General features: G+C 38.8%; 3 protein-coding genes across 3 annotated transcripts; 1 reads left to right on the top strand and 2 right to left on the bottom strand.

The window, feature by feature from the left end:
• Positions 1-2,162: 2,162 nt before the first annotated feature.
• Positions 2,163-8,924, bottom strand: ggcx (gamma-glutamyl carboxylase). The gene is made up of 15 exons (XM_037692604.1): positions 8,740-8,924; positions 8,314-8,514; positions 8,081-8,239; positions 7,508-7,673; positions 7,358-7,436; positions 7,170-7,276; positions 6,930-7,093; positions 6,544-6,833; positions 6,116-6,247; positions 4,765-4,916; positions 4,514-4,683; positions 4,310-4,440; positions 3,575-3,722; positions 2,794-2,998; positions 2,163-2,712 (listed from the first exon to the last, which is right to left on the bottom strand). The coding sequence occupies exons 1-15, from the start codon at positions 8,762-8,764 to the stop codon at positions 2,553-2,555; spliced, it is 2,289 nt and encodes a 762-aa protein (XP_037548532.1). The 5' UTR covers positions 8,765-8,924; the 3' UTR covers positions 2,163-2,552.
• Positions 8,925-9,875: 951 nt separating this feature from the next.
• Positions 9,876-15,710, top strand: gmcl1 (germ cell-less, spermatogenesis associated). Its single transcript, XM_037691728.1, has 15 exons — positions 9,876-10,202; positions 11,326-11,503; positions 11,595-11,718; positions 11,821-11,917; positions 11,991-12,088; positions 12,202-12,314; positions 12,393-12,458; positions 12,664-12,748; positions 12,840-12,930; positions 13,011-13,151; positions 13,274-13,343; positions 13,447-13,522; positions 13,611-13,756; positions 15,193-15,280; positions 15,365-15,710. Exons 2-15 carry the CDS (start codon positions 11,328-11,330, stop codon positions 15,512-15,514), a joined length of 1,521 nt encoding a protein of 506 aa, XP_037547656.1. The 5' UTR covers positions 9,876-10,202; positions 11,326-11,327; the 3' UTR covers positions 15,515-15,710.
• Positions 15,711-17,038: 1,328 nt separating this feature from the next.
• On the bottom strand, positions 17,039-19,483 carry fam136a (family with sequence similarity 136 member A). The gene is made up of 3 exons (XM_037691800.1): positions 19,169-19,483; positions 18,951-19,091; positions 17,039-17,560 (listed from the first exon to the last, which is right to left on the bottom strand). Exons 1-3 carry the CDS (start codon positions 19,253-19,255, stop codon positions 17,372-17,374), a joined length of 417 nt encoding a protein of 138 aa, XP_037547728.1. The 5' UTR covers positions 19,256-19,483; the 3' UTR covers positions 17,039-17,371.
• Between the last annotated feature and the right edge of the window lie 859 nt (positions 19,484-20,342).

Here is a 20,342-nt window from a genome sequence, read left to right on the forward strand (position 1 = left end):
CCCAGAGGTAAACAAACATATGGTAGTTGGCAGCTGTTGACAAGTTTTACTTGAACATTTTACATTTAAAATACATTAATTTGACTTTGCAATGAGCACCTTTAAAACTGGAAAATAAAAACTCACATTTCAATAAGCGGCATGACCCAATTGGAGACGGACGCCTTGAAATAAAACTGGACTTAAACTGTTGTGACAGAAACTGTGGGGACTTTAATTCTAATATCCATCAGGTCATTGCTTCCTTTCCTCCCCAGATCCACACACACGTGGCACTACAAGTAGACTTTTAATCCTTCTTGACTCTGATTGTAGCTGTTCTCGTTCAGGATTTAGTGAGTCCGTGTCAGTTCTTTAAATAACCTGCCAAATGAACATACACACTGTAAAATATGAGATGCATGCTTCTTATTTTACACTAAATGTGCTTTATTCAAGATATGATCCACATTTTGTTTGAAATTATTCACACTAACCAGAGACAAATCTAGTTTATAATGTTTAGAGAAGGGATGTGAGAGAAACTTGATCACCAGCTTTGTGTCATCATGTTCTTTGGCACTTGATGACGTGCACAACAATTTTAGCTACGATCACTGTTTTTATTTGTCAGATCAAAGTTTTAGGCTGCTCTTATTGATTTGCTTCTGTACAAATGCTGGCTTGGAAGGTGCAGACACAAGTTATTCATTTAAAACGTCCTAATTTTACATGGAACTCAAACTAAAGACGTATTTAACACTATGGCATTTAAAGGTAAATTAACACATAATAGGCCAGTTGTGAAGTTATTTGAGCTTAGTGATGCATTAAAAAGATGAAAATGATGCTTTAGCTTATGGAGAATTAATAATAAAAAAACACTTGTAGCCAGTAAAATATTGTGCAATATAAAATGAAACAACTCTTCTAGTCCGCAAGTCAAACAAACCTGTGAAACTACAAAACACCTGAAGGTCTGAACACTCGCCAACTCGGGTTTTGTGAAACCTTGTGTTGCACGTGGTTTTGTTTGGACTGTAGTCAACGATCAGTTGTCCGAGCTGCCTTTTACACGAGCAAATTACCCAACACCGATACCTACATGTTTGTAATTAGTGCAAGAAGTCTGAATAACGGACCTCAGCGACAAACTGAACACATGGAGTTGTTGTTACTAAGAAAACTGTTGTCGAAACCTTAATCATGAAAATGTATTTATTTTGTGTAATGTGCTCCGAGTATATAATGTGTTGCCAAACTACAGTGAAGACTGAGATTTACTGTAGCACTTTAAAAAGAAAACTTTGTAAAAAAAAACTGACACTAATAAAAATAAAAAATAAGTCATGATTTCCACAGATTTTTCCTGTCAGACTTTTTTTTTTTATTATTAAATTTATGTATTCCATTGTTTAAAAAAGGTTGCAAATGTTTGCTTTACATTAGTTGTTGTGCTTGTTTCCATCACAATGTAACAAAACTGAATTCCTTGAAAAATAAGTTCAAGAGTCTGAAACCTCAGAACCGTTCAGACTTTTTTGTAGCGGGAATGAACAAATAATATCTTACCTGTTGTAGATGGCTCTTTGAACTAGTCAAGTCACATTTATTTATACAGCACATTTAAAACAGTAACTGTTATCAAAGTGCTTAACAAAAAAGATCACAGCATCAAATATTATTAACACTACTTCAATTTTGATCACAGACTTGAAAATAAACACTGGACACCAAACGGAAACCTGGGAGTTGGTGTAGAGGGGATACAGAGCAGTCCCAGTAAAAGTTTTAGTTCGCCATTTTGTGTAGGCGGGACTTAAAACCTCTCATCCCTCGAGTTTAGTGAGCAGACTCTGGTGCTTAAAAATCAGTTCCCATAAACAGGGTTCTGCTGGGTTCAGCTCCCAGAGAAGTTTGTTTGAATATTTCTTTACATTTTTATGATTCTGACCAGATTGATGAGCTAATGGCTAGTCCAAGAGGTGTCAAGACCCAGGTGGGTTGCCGCCGTTTTAAATCAACTCCAATGTCACAAGATTTCATAGTGGCTTCATGCAAACGCTATTATGGAAATCCACTTAAATTTTGGAGCTGCTGTTAGCCGTTAGCTTATCATAGCTAATCAATATTTCTCCAAACGGACCATAGGCAAGATATTAATTGTTCATAACATTTCCACAAACCCCACTTCAAATAATCTGAACTATCCCGTCAAGAAACAAAACCCATTCAGTCGCCTGCTTTCACGTCATTCTAAAAACATTAATAGCTCAACGTGCTAAATAGAAAATCTTCCTTCAGATTATATAATGCCCCCAAGTTGTGACGTCATCACTCATGACAGAACACAATCATGAACATACAGGATTCTGAATCTGAAACGTTAAGCATTTCAGAGGACCTAAAATATAAAAAAAAAATTAAGAATGTTTTGATCCTTTGGATCCCATTCAGTAACAGTCCAGTAGTCAACTGGTCACACACATCAACTGGAATGTGTGTTTCAGCGCCCAGAGTTCATTTACTTTTAGTTTTTTTTTCCCGATACTTCTGTACCAGCAAGTTTACTTTTAAAGTTCTCCGTGACCAACTTCATCTTTGAGCTGCTCAACCTGGTTGTCTTCTGTTTGGGGTTCTTTCATGTTGGCGAAGTCAACTTCTCTTCTCAGCTGGTCCAGAGGAGGAAGACCAAACAGCAAGTTTCGAACAGCGATGGCCGTCATCAAGAAGCTACAGGATAAACAGTTAAAGGGTTATTCTGGTCAGTTGGACACAATCTGAGTTCATGACCTGTGACGTCAGAGCACTCACCCCCTGCGTACTGTGTAGTACTTTTTAACAGTAAAGCGTTCCAGTCGCTCCGTCACACCAGCCTCCCTGCGCTTCTTCACCTCCTTCAGCCGACGCTGCCTCTTCAGGAAGAGCTTCACAACGGGGTCGGTTGCGTTGACCTCTGCCTTCTCGTCGTCGTCTGCAGCCATGAGAGGCTGCAGCTCAAGAGGGAGAGGCTCCGTTTCTGTAAAAGTGAAACCGACTGCTCAGCGTTTGATAGGACCGTTTCAAGATACATGTTTTTTTATTTTTGTTTTATTTGCTGTATTTTTGCCGCCTTTTGCTACTTTTAACTAGAATTCCTCTGCTTTTTTCTTGTATTTTCGTACTGTTTAGCTTTTAGTTTTAAGGTAGATTTTAGCTAGCATTCTGCTACCTTTAGGCTAGCGTTTTGCTATTTTTAGCCTTTTGCAACTTTTTTCTAGTCATTTTTACTTTTAGCTAGCCTTTGGATACTTTTACCTATTTATTTGATACTTTTATTTTTAGCTAGCACTTATCGGCAAGTGTTCTGCTTCTTTTAGCTTTTAGCGTTCTGCTTCTTTTAACTGGTGTATCAATTTCTTTAGCTTTAACAACTCTGTTTCAGCTCCAGCAGCAAATTTCAGCAGTCATTCTGCACTCAGCGGTAACAACTTTTCTAGTTTTAAATATTGTAGATGCATCAGCTCAACAATCTTAACAGTAACCTCAAATGTAGACAGAAGAAACCCCACACCCCGAGCAAGAGTCCAACTGGAATTATACAGAGACTGGTCACCTGTTCCATTGCGAATGCGCTCCTGCAGCTCCAGCAGCTTGGTGAAGTTCTGCTGCAGCGCCGCCTCTGTAGTGTTGACATACACGTACATGTAGCAGGAAGGGACGTCAGATGTGGTGTACACCTTATGATAAGCCCCTGCAGGAACCTGCACACAACAGGGTTACAGCAAATAAACACTAAAGTGTTGCACTGTCAAAATGACAAATGATGTTCAAAAACACTATATACTTTTATGCATAATGTATTGTTATCTATTCCTTCTTTCCTCTTAGTATTGACCACATCTATTTTCCAACTAATATTCCAGATGGTTGATTGGTGCATATCCTACAAAAATACATAGTCTTCCCAAAGACACAAGTGAGAATTAGTGAATTCAATGAACAATTTATTTTAATATGTAAAGCATAAAATGTGCTGCTGATGGTGATTATGGAAGCCCTAGTTTAAAACCCTTTTAAAGCAGTCGCTGCTCCTCTTTCATGGTTCACTCAGACCAAACCGGCTCAAAGCTACATCATCGTGTGCTTACGCAACAAGCTATCATTTGTTAGAGCAGCTTAAACACTGTCCCCCACTTCACACATACATGCCAACCCAGCTCTGTGACTACCTGTGTGGCTCCAGTGGAGCTATTTCAACCCCCCTTCCCCTCACCCACCTCTGTACTTTCACACATTACTCCGAAGGCAGATCAGATTCAGTTTGAAAAGCAGCAGTGTGTAACTGTACCTTTGTCTGCTCACCAGGCTGCAGAGTGTAGTTCTTTTTCTCCTCCACAATCTCAACGTTCACTTGCCCCTGTAACACGTGGATGCTGGTGTTGCCCAGATCGTCATTCAAAAAGTTTTCCAAGTGGAGGCCTGAAATGCAACATGTCATTTAATATCCACTCTTTCTACTTTAAAGAAAAGAAGGATAAAGAGGGTTAGCAACCTGGGAAATCAGCAATGAAGACGATCTCAGTCTGGTTGTCCAAACTGCCTTCGATCTCCTGGAACTTGGTCCTCCAGGGAGAGAGGTCCACCAGCAGAGGCATCAGCCATGGATTTGGTTTGAACGGCGACCAATCAGCCTTCACAATGTCCACACGGGGGTCAAAGATTCTTCAAGAGGGGCCAAAGACAAATTCAAACTTCACACTCTTAGCATAAAAACATTTCTGTCTGGCTAAAATGCTCTTATACCTTTGCTGGAAGCGTTCATTAATAGATACCCAGATATCAAAGTAGATTTCAGGATCAGAGATATTATAGGTCGGCAGCAAGCCACTGAGACACGTAGCATACTGCTTCAGCATGTCTCCATGATCTTTCCAGCGACGACTGTGTGTGAACACCTACACAACATGGGCAGGAATGGTTTAAAAATTAACTAAAACAATCAGCTGAGCAAGATCTGGGAAAAAGGCAACCATGATAAGAAGCACAAAAAAACAATAACATGTCATTTATTACATTCTGGACTGTAATAACATTTAGGTTAGTGGTATTTGATGTTAAAGTTGATCCTTATCTAACAGATGCTTTAAACTATCCCTTACATACTTTTTTCCTCACTCACTCTTGTACGAGGCGGATGCTTCTCTTCCCTCTCACTGTTCTCCTCCTGCCTTGTTTGCTCTCCGTCTGTGTATCGGACCTCCTATTTTTTCCACACCTTCCGAAATGAAAACTACTGTTCTGGATCTGATCAGGTGGATTTTCAACACAATCGACAAAATCTTTTCAACAAAACGACAGGGTCCTGGAGAACTCATGTTCTGCTGAGAATCTCAGGAGGACACCAAGACATATATAATCGGATTTATGATAACAGGTTTCCTGCTTTTTGGAATTGTCTGGTTCCTGGTCTATCAATATACAAGAAAACAGCTGCAGCTAATTTGACCCTCGTCAGGCTGCCTGCTTGTGAAGGTTAGGTTTGTGCTATGAGGACTCAGAATCAGCTGATTTACGAGCTAAACCGTAAGATGGAAGTGATTTGTGAGAATCGCAGGCCAACTGCAGCCTTGGGACTCACCAGAATGAAACGACTTTGGAGGAGCTCGTAAGAACGGACCAGTAGAATGCACCCTAATCTGGCCATTTTGGATCTTGAAAGTACCAGTAAGACTCAAGGCTGACAAGAAAAGACAGTCTGCCTGAAAAAAATCAACAGTTGTGGCATATCTGAATCTGACTCCCCTGGTTGGCGTCAAACAGGCCGACTTCTCCTGGGAAATGTGTAAACTAAGGAAAAGCTTTATCCCCCCCCAAGAACTTGCTGGCAGAGTTTTTTTTATGTCTTAAAATCGTGTCTTAATTGGACAAGGTGTGAAGAGATCTTTTTTGTAATGCCACTATCCTATCCTCATGGCTTTGTCCCCTTTTGTATCTAATAAAGTATTCTGAAAAGGATAAGAGAGCGCGCTATCATAGCAGCAGCAACGTGCACTCTACCCATCTTTCGGAGGACTGTACGGACATATTCTCGCTGTATTTCGGTACAATGATAATAAAGCTTATTCTGTTACAGTATATTTCCCTACAATCTCACCCCTGGGTTCAGATATCCGACTTCACCAGTTTTCCCATCTTTGTAGGTGATCTTGACGTGCTGATGGCTGCGAGAGTGAACCATCATGTCCCAGGAGTAGCCATACAAACCACTGGTCCAGTTATTATAACCCTGGATAAAAAACGGAAAACTCTTAGATGAATTTAAAAGCAACAAATCACCTCTCATTTGGAATTACAGCCAAGAAAGTAAAAAAAAAAGAAGCAAAAGTTTAGGTTTCAAAAACTGAGTGTTGACTCTTTTTTTTCTTCCAGAGTTTCAACTGAGATCCTGTTTGCTGTGAATCACTGTTGACTCTGATTGAGCAACTACTACTGCGTCAACTCAGGGAGGGCTTAAAGCTTTTAAACTCTCTCCGAGTTCACTGGAAAAGGCAGAAAAATCTCTTTATAAAGAAAACCACTTACTTTTGTGATGAAGTGGGAGTATGGCATGAAGAACTGCTCGATTATATAAAGAATAGTAAAAATAGCGGCCAGCTTGTGTTTAAGTCTCAGTTTTGGGGGTTTGGCGATGTTCTGTGTTGCCTGCTGTTCTGTGCTCTTGGGGTAAACACAGGAGGTGCTGGGCTGAAGCTCTGATGATGTAAACGGCAGGATTTCGCTGAGAAAAGATGGGAAACGGGCGAAGAACCTTCTGGGCCAATCTGGGTAGCAGAAGAGGGAACTGGTGGACAGCATGGTGTAGGAGAACATCCCTGAGGAGGATCAACAACCTCAATAAGATTCAGGTGAAATGATGCAACGTGGATTAAAAATCACACCTTAGAGAAAGAGAGAAGCAAAACACTAACCAATGCTGAAAAGCTGAGAGTTCATGCAGTGGAAGTACGACACAAAGAAAAATGCAAATGGCCGCGTTGCATCGAAAAACAGCAGATAGCCAGCAGTCAGATCCAGAATAAGACCTCCTCCATGTATGACCAGCAGACTTACTAAATCCACAGGAAGAATTAGTCTGAAAATATAAACAAATTTTATAATGAGATCAACAAAAAGTGGTCAAAGAACGTAAAAAAGAAAAGAACACCAACTTAAAAGGATCAAAAAGCCAGTGGTGAGCCAGATACGACATGGAGTATCCCTCCACCCAGTCTGCATCCAGTTTTTTTACTCCAGCGATGAAGTACACTATAAAAATCTTCAAAGAAGGAGAACATGGCCGCCATTAAATCAGCTGTTTTCACAATGTGTGCATGAATAATTCACAGCTCCCACAAACCTGTGTCCTCAGCAGGGTGTAATTCCAGAGAGGCACGTGAGCATTTCTTATAGAAGGCCTTCGCAGTCCATCTATCGACCTACAAATACGCACAAACACGAATCAGAAAAGAGCAAACACACGCAGGTAGAGTAATAAGCATCACCTCACCAATATCTGTTGCCGTCCATGATTGTGAGCTGAAAACTAATGAGGCCGTAGAGATACGAGTGGTTGTTCCAGGTTGTTTTGTCCAGGAAGAAGACGTACCAGTACGTCGAGATGAACATGAGACACGAGAGGCGGTAGAAACAACCAAGCATGATGCCCAGAGCTCCTTCAATTAGAAACAAAAACTTCAATCAGTTGGATCAATTTTTCTTTTTTTTTTATTAATTCTCTACTGAGAGTAGTCCCACAGGACAAGGCAAACCAGAGTGCTTTTAATGAATTGCCCAGTTTAGTCTATGTGTTAGTTTTATCTGTACCATAAGTAAAATATCCCAATTTATAATCTGAGTGCTAACTGATTGCGTAAGATCTGCATTTAAAACCTTTGCACTAACTATTAAGAGCAACAGGAAAATTTCAGACGTGAGAGTGCAGGTATGTGCGTTTATCCCTGCAGTCAAGCACCCCTACAGAAATTTCCCTATAAAAAGAATCACTCCATCTGCTCAGACTATAATAAAACGGTGAGGAGTGACGCCTAAACTTTATCGCAAAACTAAGGACGTAACCCACCAAGGAACATCACCAGGTACACCACGTACATCCAGTCAAGCGGCAGCGGCTTCAAGAAATTAAAGAGAGGAAAGCGACACACAGGGGCTCCATCCAGATACTTGTAGTCCAGATGACTGAGACCCCGCTCCTGTGTGACGTCAATTGCCATCAGCAGACCTGCACATAGCGCAAACAGTGTAAACAGCTATTGTTGTGCAATAATATAAACACAGCAAAGTGCATTTATTTACCAAACAAGCAGCGAAAGATGCCCAATGATGCAGGGTCAGTGGGACGGTTCAGGAGGGTCACCAGGCTCTCCCAGGAGCTCAGGTCCTCCTTACTAAACCCAAAGATCTGCTTCATCCTGCTTTTGGTCTGTGGTTTAACTGCTTTAGATGTTGCCAGTTCTGTTGTCGCGTTTTCTCCTCCATCACTGCCAACAAAAGCCCCTTGAAGTAAAACATAATTTTTTTTTATGGGATAAACACGATCTGAATGAACTGAATGTGCTTTACTGTATATATAAATAAATAAATAAATCCCTGCTAGGTTTACAAAATGTTCTGCTCTTGTACAGCTGTGGTTTAAAACACAGCTTGTTAAATAATGGTTTAATTCGTAATTACAGTAAATTAGGAACTTCTACTTTTCTGTCATGCAAGCAATAAACTCACCTGCTATGGCGTCTGTTGTCTCCATGGCGTTACTAAAAGCTGGATTTTAATTTGGGACAGTGGAGCTCTTGTCGCTGCTCTCCCTGCCCCAGGTGGAGGTGTCATGCGTGGGCAATGACCGCCAAAGTTTACGTGTCACAGCTCCACACACAGGCTGAACGGGCAGAAAGGAGGAGGAGGAGGAAGCCAGGAAGAGTTTGGGAGAGAATGGAATGTTGTGAAAGAGATTCTTCTTCGTGTAGACTTTCAAGGCGGTTGGCAAACAACGGAAGTTACGCATTACCGCCACCTACTGATATGGTGTAAGAAAAAGAGGTTCTCGCTGCTGATTGGCTAATATCTACTTTGGGCCCGCCTTTTGTTACGTCATATCCGATAATGTCCTCTGGGCTTGCAAAATAAAATGAAATAAAATCATGAAAAATACAATAATAAATGTAAAGATTACGGAAGAGGATTAGGGCCACGGTGCATTTTTTTCCCTGAATTCTGACTTTAATCTCAGAATTCAGATTTTTTTTTTTTAATTATGAGAAAAATGCCAAAATTCTTAGTCAAAATTCTGAGATTAAAATCAGAATTCTGACTTTATCTAATTCTGAGAGAAAAATAGTCCGAGTTCTGAATTTTTTTCACCGTGGTCTTATTCCTCTTCCATACTAGAGTTCAGTTGCATAAATTATGTTATCTCTTGAAAGCATTTGTATAGATAAGGACAGTCACATAATAACCGATTACTGTAAACTGAATTGCTTTTCACTCTGGCTGGGTAAATAAAAGACAGCAAGTTAAAAATCAGTCTTGTTCTCCTATTTTTTAACTACAGTATAGAAACAATTAAATTATTAAAACACATTTTTATTAATCTTCAAACTCCTTTCAATTTTGTTCGAAAGTCTTATGAGCTAAACTAATTATTGTCATATTTTTTTCAGTGTGTCATAGTTGTGACCAGGCAAAATATTTTTTTAAAAAATATTTATTTATTTTGAGGTACATACATTAAATCAATAAGTTAAAAAGTCAATGTTGACGCTGAAGTCTCTTGTTACTTCCATTGTTTGACAGTAGGGGGCAACATAGTGCGCACTTGTCGCATCAATGACTAAAAAAAAGCGTTGCTAACCGCCGAGAGAAGAAGAAGAACAAAGCTCTGCCTGCTACATTATTTGTAACATCTCTCTTCTCTGGATTCACATTCATCGTTATTTAAAATAAAATGTAGCGGCGGGAACCAAATAAAATTTTGCGGTCCGGAGGCTTTCTCAGGGCAGCAGCCGGCGAGGAAAGACGCTGTTCTCTTCTCATTCTTGTTTTTGTTGACGAATTTGTTAGCTCAGCTGCTAGCTTTTTGGTTAGCTCCTCTGTTTTTCAACTGACTGGTCAACGTTGGACAGAGAAAATCAGCCGTGTTTTTCGTCCACTTCAAATCATCCCCCAGCTTTAGTTGCCGAAATCCTCAGGTAACTCCTTTCTTTTTCTGGATATCTGAGTTATATGTAATGAATTACACTTTACTCGGAGTTTAGCATCATCCACTACTAATAAACACTATATTTTCTAACTATACAATCACTTCAAGTGCCAACAAAAGTTATTTCCCTTTTTCTAATCAATAATTTGCCAATATTTCCATATTCCATATAGATTTTTTAATCATGGATGGACCAAAAGAATTAATATTATTTATGCACATTATTTATATATTGATATTTCCTGCAGATTTGATGTGATGCTAATATGTCTCAGCATTATTTAGATAAATTTACATAAATGTAGACTATTTTATAAATCAAATTTAATTAAATTCTACGTTATAATGCAGTTTTTAGTTCAGTTTGCTAAATGACAAAAGCAACATTGTTAAAAATCGATCTAAAATTTAATTGTTAAATCAGTAAATTGGAAAGATTTAGTTTGTTTCAGGCTTCACAAGTGTGCAACTTTTTAAATGTTAATTTAAAAAGCAAGTCATACTTTGTCATTGTTTTCCATTTGAAACTGCAATGAGTTTTTTTGTTTACAATACACTAAACAGTCAATCAAAAAACATTAATGCACTGTTGTAATAGGATATCTAGAAACATATGTTGAAATAGAACAAAGTTAGAAAACAACCATAACACCAGCTACTTTTGACTTCGATTGAGGACATTGGAACCAGAAATTAGTGCATAGTTGATCTGACCTGTATTCTATAATGATTCTTGTATTTTCTGATAAAAGTTTACCAGCATCTCTTTCTTTAAGGAGTAGATTAGACAGAGTTCTGGAGCATAAGCATGATATGAAACAAATGTTTTATGGTCTTTACTGTTACCTAACAACTAATTAGGAGATATGTTTCAGAAGAATGTTCCATCCCTTTGAGGCATCCAACACTTTTCAAATGACTGCTATGTCACTGAAGCTGTTCTGACACCTGACCTGCTAACCTACAGTCAACTTCCTATTATCTCAGTAGTAAAATACTAAAGTCTCAGCTTCAAATGGATTTATATTTAAAGCTCTTTTATGATATAAATGTGCAACATCGTTGATCGTGGTTGATAGCTGTTGCTTATTTTTCTATTTTGTTTTCTATAGCGATGGGAAGCCTGGGCAGCAGGTTCCAATCCCCATCTCAGGGACCAGAAGAAGCAGCAGAGGGTACAAACAGCAGTCGCAGGCATAGCTGCGAGTGTAAAAAGAGGAAACGAAATGCTCAGTGCGACTGTGAAAGTGAACAAGAGGAGGAAGACGACATACTAGATACGCCCCGCAGGTAAGTTCAGTCAACACCTTTAATTCAGTGTCCTTTTCTTTCGCTCACTTGAATTTTCTGTCTGCCTTTGCTTTGTGTTCTGCGTGAGCAGGAAGAAGTTAAAAAGCACGTCAAAATACATTTACCAGACCTTATTTCTTAATGGGGAAAACAGTGACATTCGCATCTGTGCCCTCGGGCAGGAGTGGAACCTCCACAAAGTTTATCTCTGTCAGGTAAAATAAAAAAGCACATTTGTAAAAATAATCAATGTGAGTTCTGTGTCTTAAATTTAATATTTCTCTATTGCTCTTTCCCATCATTGCTCCATTTTACAGTCGGGGTATTTCTCTAGTATGTTCAGCGGCTCTTGGAAAGAGTCCAGCATGATGGAAATTAATTTGGAGATCCCAGACCAGAACATTGACACTGAAGGTGAGAGTCACAAAGAGAGCTGCTTTAAACGTGTTTAGAAGTTACCAACGACTCTCTCTCTTCGTTTGTGCAGCTCTTCAAGTCGTGTTTGGATCCCTTTATCGTGACGATGTTCTGATCAAGCCCAGCAGGGTCATCAGTATTCTTGCTGCTGCTTGTATGCTGCAGCTGGTCAGTGCATTAAAAGTGATATTCTGCAATCTGAACTGACCATGCAGATTATGCAGAAGTGCTACCAAAATGGTGGAAAACCTAATCGAGTTTCTTGGTGTTAATGGTGACAGGATGGCTTGATCCAGCAGTGTGGCGAAACCATGAAGGAAAACATCAGTGCAAAGACTGTGTGTGGTTACTACGCTTGTGCAAGCATCTACGGCCTGGATTCAGTCATGAAAAAGTCAGATTTTACACACAATTACAAATGTTACAGTTTTATTATTAGACATATTTATAATGTATATATGTCTTTCTGCAGGTGTCTTGAGTGGCTTCTTAACAACCTGATGACCCATCAAAATGTCGATCTAATGAAGGAACTTGGGTTTGTGTGATTCTTGTTTTCTGCATTTTCCTATCAACACAATTGTGACTTATATTACTTAAATGTATCTATGTGCATATACATGCAGTGATACATTGCAGATTTAAAGATGAGATGATGTGGGGGCAAAATGTATCTTAATCTATGCAGCTGCAGTTTACAAAAACAGTCACAGTGTCACTGTGTTTCTGTTCTGTGTCTGCAGGGTTGACGTGATGCAGCAGCTCATCCAGTCCTCAGACCTGTTTGTCATGCAGGTGGAGATGGATGTTTACACTGCTCTGAAGAAGGTAGAAGGAAAAGAGTCTTTTCATGACAGACTTGTTAGTGTGGTCTGATTTTATCCTGTGGTTTTCAACCATTACCTTGTTTTTCCTGCAGTGGATGTTCCTGCAGCTCAACCCGTTATGGGACGGCCCGATCAAGCAGCTTCTGGCCGACGCCGACGCCTGGCTTTGCAAACGCAGAGCAGGTAATTCCATCTACTCAAACTGTGGATTTATGTTGTGTTTGTTGTCAATCAGTCTTTTTTTATTAAACATTTGTTCACAGACCTGTGTGAAAAGGAGCCGTTCTTAAACACAGAGGAGGGAGCTCCTTTTCACTCGGTGTTCAAGCTTGTGCGTCTTCAGTATATCATCAACGATCTGGCATCTGCACGCATCCTGGAGAGAGACAATATTTTACCTCCGGGTTTGTGTTTGACTCATTATCAACATTCTTCACTTCCTTCTTTTTATGTATTATTATGTGTTTTTAATTTAATGTACAACATATGTTTATATGTATGTTTATGTTCCTATTTTATGTTTTAGACTGGCTAACAGCAATGTACAAGAACCAGTGGTTTGCCATGCTCCGGACAGAATTTGACAACGATAATGGGTGAGAAGCAGAAAATGAACTTCTGTAAGGAGCTTTTAGACTCTGGTTTTACATTATATGGCGTTCAAATGTTATAAGCATGATGCTTTCTTTGTATTTTCAGTCCTCAAGAGCCCAACAAAGAGGAGTTTGAGTTGAACAGTATGAGATGTGGCAGGAAATTGAGTAAAGATGGAGATGTGAGTTTCACTGTTGCAGTTTGCCTTCACTAGTTTTTTTGTTTTTGTTCTTTTGCACAAAAATAACTGATATTTTCTTTTTTGTCAGTACTGCTGGCGGTGGACGGGCTTCAACTTTGGGTTTGACCTGCTGGTGACTTACACAAACCGGTTCATAGTTTTTAAAAGAAATACCCTGAGTCAGCCATGTGGGGGCGCTGTTAGTCTACAACCTCGAAGACATCTTGCTTACAGGTCAGACGTTTTTAATTAAAAAAACTAACATGAATAGGAACTGAATTGTCTAAAACACTCGTATATAAGCAGATAAATATTTACGCATGCATCATTTACTAAAGTTAGTTTAAAATCACACTCAGTGTCATTTAAGTCGCTACATTTCAGTTAAGTTTGACATTATTTTTCTTAGGCATTTGGAGAAATATGCTCTTTCGTTTTCTCGTTAACTTTGATTTACCCTTAATAGTAGTATAAATAGTATATGATGCTCATTCTGCTTCCTCATCACGAGAACAGTCCGGTCATAACACCAAAGCTAACTGTGCTGTAGTTCACAAAACTTCAACACAAGAAGCAGAAATCAGATGGTCTTAAAACAGAAACATTGTTTCCAATGAGCAGAAAAGAGGAAGATATTGTGATATTTAAAAGAGAAGTATATGGTAATTATTTAGCCATTTAGTAATGTTACAACCAAAGTAATTCTTCCACAAAAACCTTCCTGCTACAAACTGTCTTTTAGTGCATCGACATTTTGTTTTGTCAGGAAAGACCTGGATTGCATGGTGTGGCTTTACGCTGTGTTCATTACGTCATCCCATCATTACACATATAAGCTCAGTTTGTTATTGTTCCATTTCTACAGACAACAAACATAATAGAGCTAATGGTTTATTAAAATTATTGGAAAGCAGCTGTACAGAACCTGTCAGGTGCTGTAGTTTGAAATAAAACAAAAGTTGTAATAATCTAGTCCCTCAGTTTCAAAGCACATGCACACTCGATTTGCTAACAAGCATTACTCTGACTGGAAATGAGCATTTGGATTTTATAACATTTCAAATTATATAAATATTCTTAGGATTGTTAGCTTTAGAAGCTTGTAAAAATCCCACCATCTCTTAATGTCAGATATTAAACAATTCACTACAGCATCATTTGAATTAAAACAAGTCTTATTCTGGGCCCTTAGGAACCATACGTAAAGAACAACAAAGATACAAATTCTCCATAATTATAGAGTTGGACATGTTTGTAATTTAACTGTTGAAATGACAGAAAACACCGGTGTTTGGATCATAAACATCTGATGTGATTTTTGGGATAACACAGACACAAATATAGATGGTACTGAATATTTTAGCCAGATGTTGCAGTTTGTGGAAGTCCCTAAACACGTGTTTCGCTTGCAATGTTGCTGATTTTTGTTCCTTGCTGTACATGAAATATCAGAATTATAGTATAGTAATATATTCTGGCAGGCTCTGTTAAACCCGTGCTGCTTTTTCTAAAGATTGCTTGAGTATGACTGTCTGCAAATAAAGCAGACAAGCGATTTCTCCAAATGATGTTTCTTTTTATTCTTCACAACCAAACCACAGTGCATCTTCAAATTGTTTTGGTCTCAGGTAAAACATTAAGTTAACTTTGACTGTTCTTATTTTGTAAAGGTTACGTCTCGCCTCCTTTGATAGCCGAGGGAAACTGGTCTGCAGCCGCTCAACAGGTTACCAGCTCCTCACCTTGGAGAAAGACCAGGTCAGTGATGAGCTCAGCTGTCTCTGTGTTTTAGTGCAGTCCGTAAACTTTCTTTGTATTCATTTTTCCCCTTCTGTCCTTCAGGAGTACGTGGTGATGAACCTGGACAGCCGGTTGTTATCATTCCCTCTCTACGTGTGCTGTAACTTCCTGTATACTTCCTCTCTATCAGACCACCGTCCAGATTCCTCTGAACAAGACGGCACGGCTCGTGTCTTGATACCGTCTCAATAAACATGAACTGCCGCCATCCCTGTGGTGAAGTGGAAACACTGATGCCGTCTTAGATTTACAATCAAACACCACTTTCACTTTGGACAACATCTGCATGCTCGATTATTTTTTTAGCTGACCGGGGACATTCTTTACACTTGCAGGGGGTTGGCACAATCTGAGTTAGCCTTTTCTATACTGGGTTTACAACATAACAGACACAAGAAGGATCAGACCAACCTTTACGCTGATCTGTCTGCTCCGTGCTGCTGGACCACTTTTTAAGATAAAAATCCTCCCAAGTCTTCTAGAGGTTTAAATCTGAGAGCTTTACAGCTACACGTGAAGTCCAGTGAGTCAAATTCATTCAGACATCTGTCTTTAATTTGAAAAAACTCTGGATGAGATTTATCCAAGTAAATATTTAGAAATATGTGAACTTCATAAGGTTGAACGGCGTCGCCACATTTCAGTTTGTTGCCTGATTTGACACTTGCAGAAAACAATTATTCTACCAGCTTGAATCGTGGTTTAATTTAGTAGATTTATTAAAAAATATAAATTCAGGATTTGCAGAAAATACAACCAGGCATGCGTCTCAGTTGTGGCTTTAATCCTTCCATGACAAAAACAGTGAAAGCAACAATGCAGGGGGTAAAAAAAAGGGACTTCCACCTCATATTTACTGGCGTGTTAAGACGTGTTGAAATGATATGAAGTCAGGCCAAATGTCCCAGGAATTTGTTGTTCTTGCGACTTAAGGCTGCAGAACATTTTGTGCTTTACCTCTTTTTAAACTTTGTGATGTTCTGCGTTTTGTTAGGACTCAAAGATGCTGAAACACGTCATATTTCCACACTTTTCACAGTATTTACTTGCTACACTGTCGCTGTTGTTCAACCCGATTGTCTTTTGCAGCTGAGCTTTAGTCACCGTTTGGCTCAGTGGAACAAAATCTTAGAATTTACTTTAATTTCAGTCGTTTTGTTCAAAATGTGCTTTTATTTACCTGCCATTACCTTGTTGTTTTGGAAAGCAGGGGATCCTCAGTTGTAAATCCGACATACTCCCACCTCTTCAGGATCTTGGTATGGCTCATCTGTACAGCTGCAATTGTTCAGTTACACTCGTTTTTACTTTGTTTAGCTGTTATTTATTTTTTTACGTTCACTGTATTTTTATGGATCTATTTTCTTTGCTGAGGAAGTTTAAAGCTCTACTGCTAATAAAACCGCCCCTCGACAAGGGCCGTGGTGCTATCACATGATGGTTTTTATTCCAAGTCTGATAAATGTGTCTACATCAACACTTTGATCTAACTTTTCTTATAAATTACTTTATTGCTTCTATAGTGGTTGTTAAAGTGTGAAACACCCAATATATAATTATTTGCAGCTCAGTCTGACTTAATATCAATCTAGTCCTCAGGCAATCACTACCGTTTCTCACACCATGATATTCAAAAGAATGAGAATAATTGATTAAAAATAAGAGTTAGAAAACTATTTTGTGGTATGCAGAGCGAGGAGTAATGCAACAAAAATCCAGTTTTCAGTTTTTTTAATACATAAAAATGAACAGATCTGAGCACGAGAGGTTGAGACGACAGAATAAACACTGGATAGCTCGTTAAATTCACCATGAATGTCTTTGACACACACAAGACATAAGGAACATTCCTGAATGTCTCTCTTTATGCAGTTAAATTAAGACCTAATATCAAAATCTTTCACAAGACTAAACGTCGAAGTCTTTGAACTTCACGCTGTTTTGTGGTTCTAGCTCTGAATTCCTCGGGTCTCTAACCCCGGACTGCTGTTTGTCCATCTACTCATCCAGCCCGCCTCGAAGACCGACTTAGCTTGTCCAAACTGTCCCTTACTGCTGTATAGAGTCCAAATTCTCCTTGAGTCTGCGGGTCATGCTGGGGATCAGGTTAATGTGGTCGTCAACACAACTGCCCACACAGCGGTCCATGAGCGAATGAACAGCCGGCTCCTTTGCACCGGAGTCAACAAGATCCTTCGCCTTATCGTTGCAGTGCATCGTGCATCTCATCAGACGATCCTGAGGACAAGGAGGAGGGTTTCTACTTCAGAAAGTTACAGGAGTTCAGCCTCGAGATCAGTCACGAGAATTTGATTCTTCTCGTTTTACAAACATGAGAAAAATTAAGGTTTAGGTTTTCCTCCATAACATCAGTCTTATACAAGCTTTTGGATGCAAGACACCACGAACGTTTAGACCTAAATCTTGATCCTGAAGCAAGAGGTGATGCCGCAGAATGCTGACATCACATATTCTGTTCGACATCTTGCAAAAACTTTCAAACCACAGAACTGAGCCAAGTTCTTTAAACTTAACTTATCTGATAAATGCTTTAAAAAGGTTATCGTTTATTCTTTATCCAGTGAAGTATGGCCACATACCAAAAACTAAACGATTATATGACTATTCTTCATTTAAACAAAGTCATTCTTTTTTCTTTATTTCCTAATGGTCAACTATAATTGATAATTATTATGGAACAAGTTGAAAGATGAGTTCCTGCTCAGATTTGTAGTTTTACCCTTTAAAACATATTAATGGTCTAAGAGATAAAAGCATGGGCTTAAAGGAAGAGAATTAATAAACTCCATCTAATATTAAAAATCTTGTTTAATATGTTCCTAACGTAGCATTATTATTTTTATGCTCATAGATGTCAGGTTTACATGTGGTTCCTATAGTTTCTAAATGAGTAACAAGAGGCAGAACATTCAAGATTCAGGCTCCTGTCTTGTGGAGCCAACTTTTGTTTGTTTGTCTGTGAGATCAACGCTTTTGTTTTTTAATCCTATAGTTAGGGATGGCTTGAGTTTCCTGAGCTATCCTTTAGTTAAACTCCTATAAGTCTAGACTGGTAAAGGACAAAGTGAAATTTCTTAACTCTGTTGCTGCCTTTACTCTCCACGTTTGTTTTTTCCAATTATTGCAGCCATTCACTTGTTTTTCTTCCCATAGAAACCGCACATGGACCAATAGCTGCTATGTCCATGTCTCTTTCCTGTCTTCTCAAACCCCAGCAGGTTGAGGCAGATGACCATTCATCCTGGGTCTGGTTCTGCTGAAGGTTTTTTTTCCTGTTAAAAAGTCATTCCTGTTCATTATCACCAAAGCGCTTTAAATCTGAATCCATTGCCATGAGATGTCATGTGATGAGAGTGACTTCTGTTGCGAATTGGCACTTATAAATAAACTGAATATTGAATAATGCTTTTGTCCACTTTAAATTCAAATTTTTACTCTCACCTACATCTGGTTTATACTGTCCAGATTTGCTACCACACACTCTTGACATACCAATCTAAAAACTATAAAAGTTGCACTACTTTTATCCATTACCATCCCTGCATAAACACGTTTTTAGTTGATGTAAAGATCCGTGAGTGTGCAGAGTGAAGACCGTGTACCTCACCTGAAACTTCTCCAGCTCTGAGGTGACTATTCCCTGAGCCTGAGCCAGAGGAGTGCGACACTTGTCGATACACTGATGCATCCGAGTCATGGAGTCTGAGGTTCTATCACAGCAGTCTGCACTGCACCTGAACATCCGGCCCTGCAGCAGGAAGGTACATATATCAGTAGGACATATTCTTCTGTAAAGGAGTACAATACATAATATATGACATCTACCTGCATCTTCCGGATGTGGTCTCTCTCCAGACTTTGGACCATTTCTTCGACCACATTCGAAACGCGTGCCTGATGTGCCTCTGCCATCTTCACTCGGTTTGAACACTCAAAAAACCCGTAAAAAATAAACTCTTAAAACGGGTTCCCAAACTAAATCAGACAGAACAGAACTGCTAAAGTGGAAAAGTAATGTCTTCTAAGAAGCTGTCGCTAAGTTTATGTACAATTTATTATCTAAGGTCACCTCCATTCAAGCATGTTTCAAGACGAGAGACTTGCGTCACTTCCGCTTGTCTTCCGCCTCTCCTGAATAACTTCCGCTTCCAAACAGCTCCGGCAACTTTCAAAATAAAAGATGATGTTCCATTATGAGTGAAAACTGATAGTAAAAGATGTGAGACAAACGAACGCTGAAAAATGTGAACCATTAATAAACTAGTATGGACTGGAGACAAGGGTTTTATAAATTTACTTGAATCTGGATAATTCAAATATAAGTTTTTCTGCTTTTCTTTTACATTTTAATTCTTTTGTAACATGTAACTGGGACCCCATACTTTCATTCCAATAAAGAACCTTGAATCCTTGAATATAAAAAGGTCCTCTAGTAAAGAAGCATTTTAAAACTATCAAACTGATTTATCAGCACCATGTCCCAATGGTCATCTTGTCACAAAGAAATGCAATTAATCCACATTTCATTATTTGCTTCTAGTGAAAAATGGTAATCATGACAAATTAAGAATTACAAAGCATCAAGGTTCATGCTCAATAATCCAGGTAAAAAAGACAAACAAAAAAACAATGTTCAGTCAATTACAAAGCAGTTTTTTTTTTAACCAACAAGGTGATGCTCAAAGAACAACTAGACAAAAAAAGAGAGAGGGAGAAACTGTGCATATCTGAGCATAACATGTAATATGTTAATAAAAATTATAATGTTTTTAAGTACACAATAAACAAAAAATGGCAGACATGAAAAATTACCAAGCAGGGATACATATAGTGAAATATTTCCAATGAAGTAACCATCTAAGAGTTTTTAACAGATTTATTTGTTATTGGTCATCTTCATGATGTGAGGTTAGAATTTGTTAAATAGTGGCTTTAACACTTGCTTAGTTTAGATTAAATTTTGATTTAATTGTAAGAATTCTGCCAAGAAACATCTCTT

This window comes from Nematolebias whitei, chromosome 18 (assembly GCF_014905685.2).
Source record: "Nematolebias whitei isolate Nwh7 chromosome 18, NemWhi1, whole genome shotgun sequence".
NCBI lineage: Eukaryota > Metazoa > Chordata > Actinopteri > Cyprinodontiformes > Rivulidae > Nematolebias > Nematolebias whitei.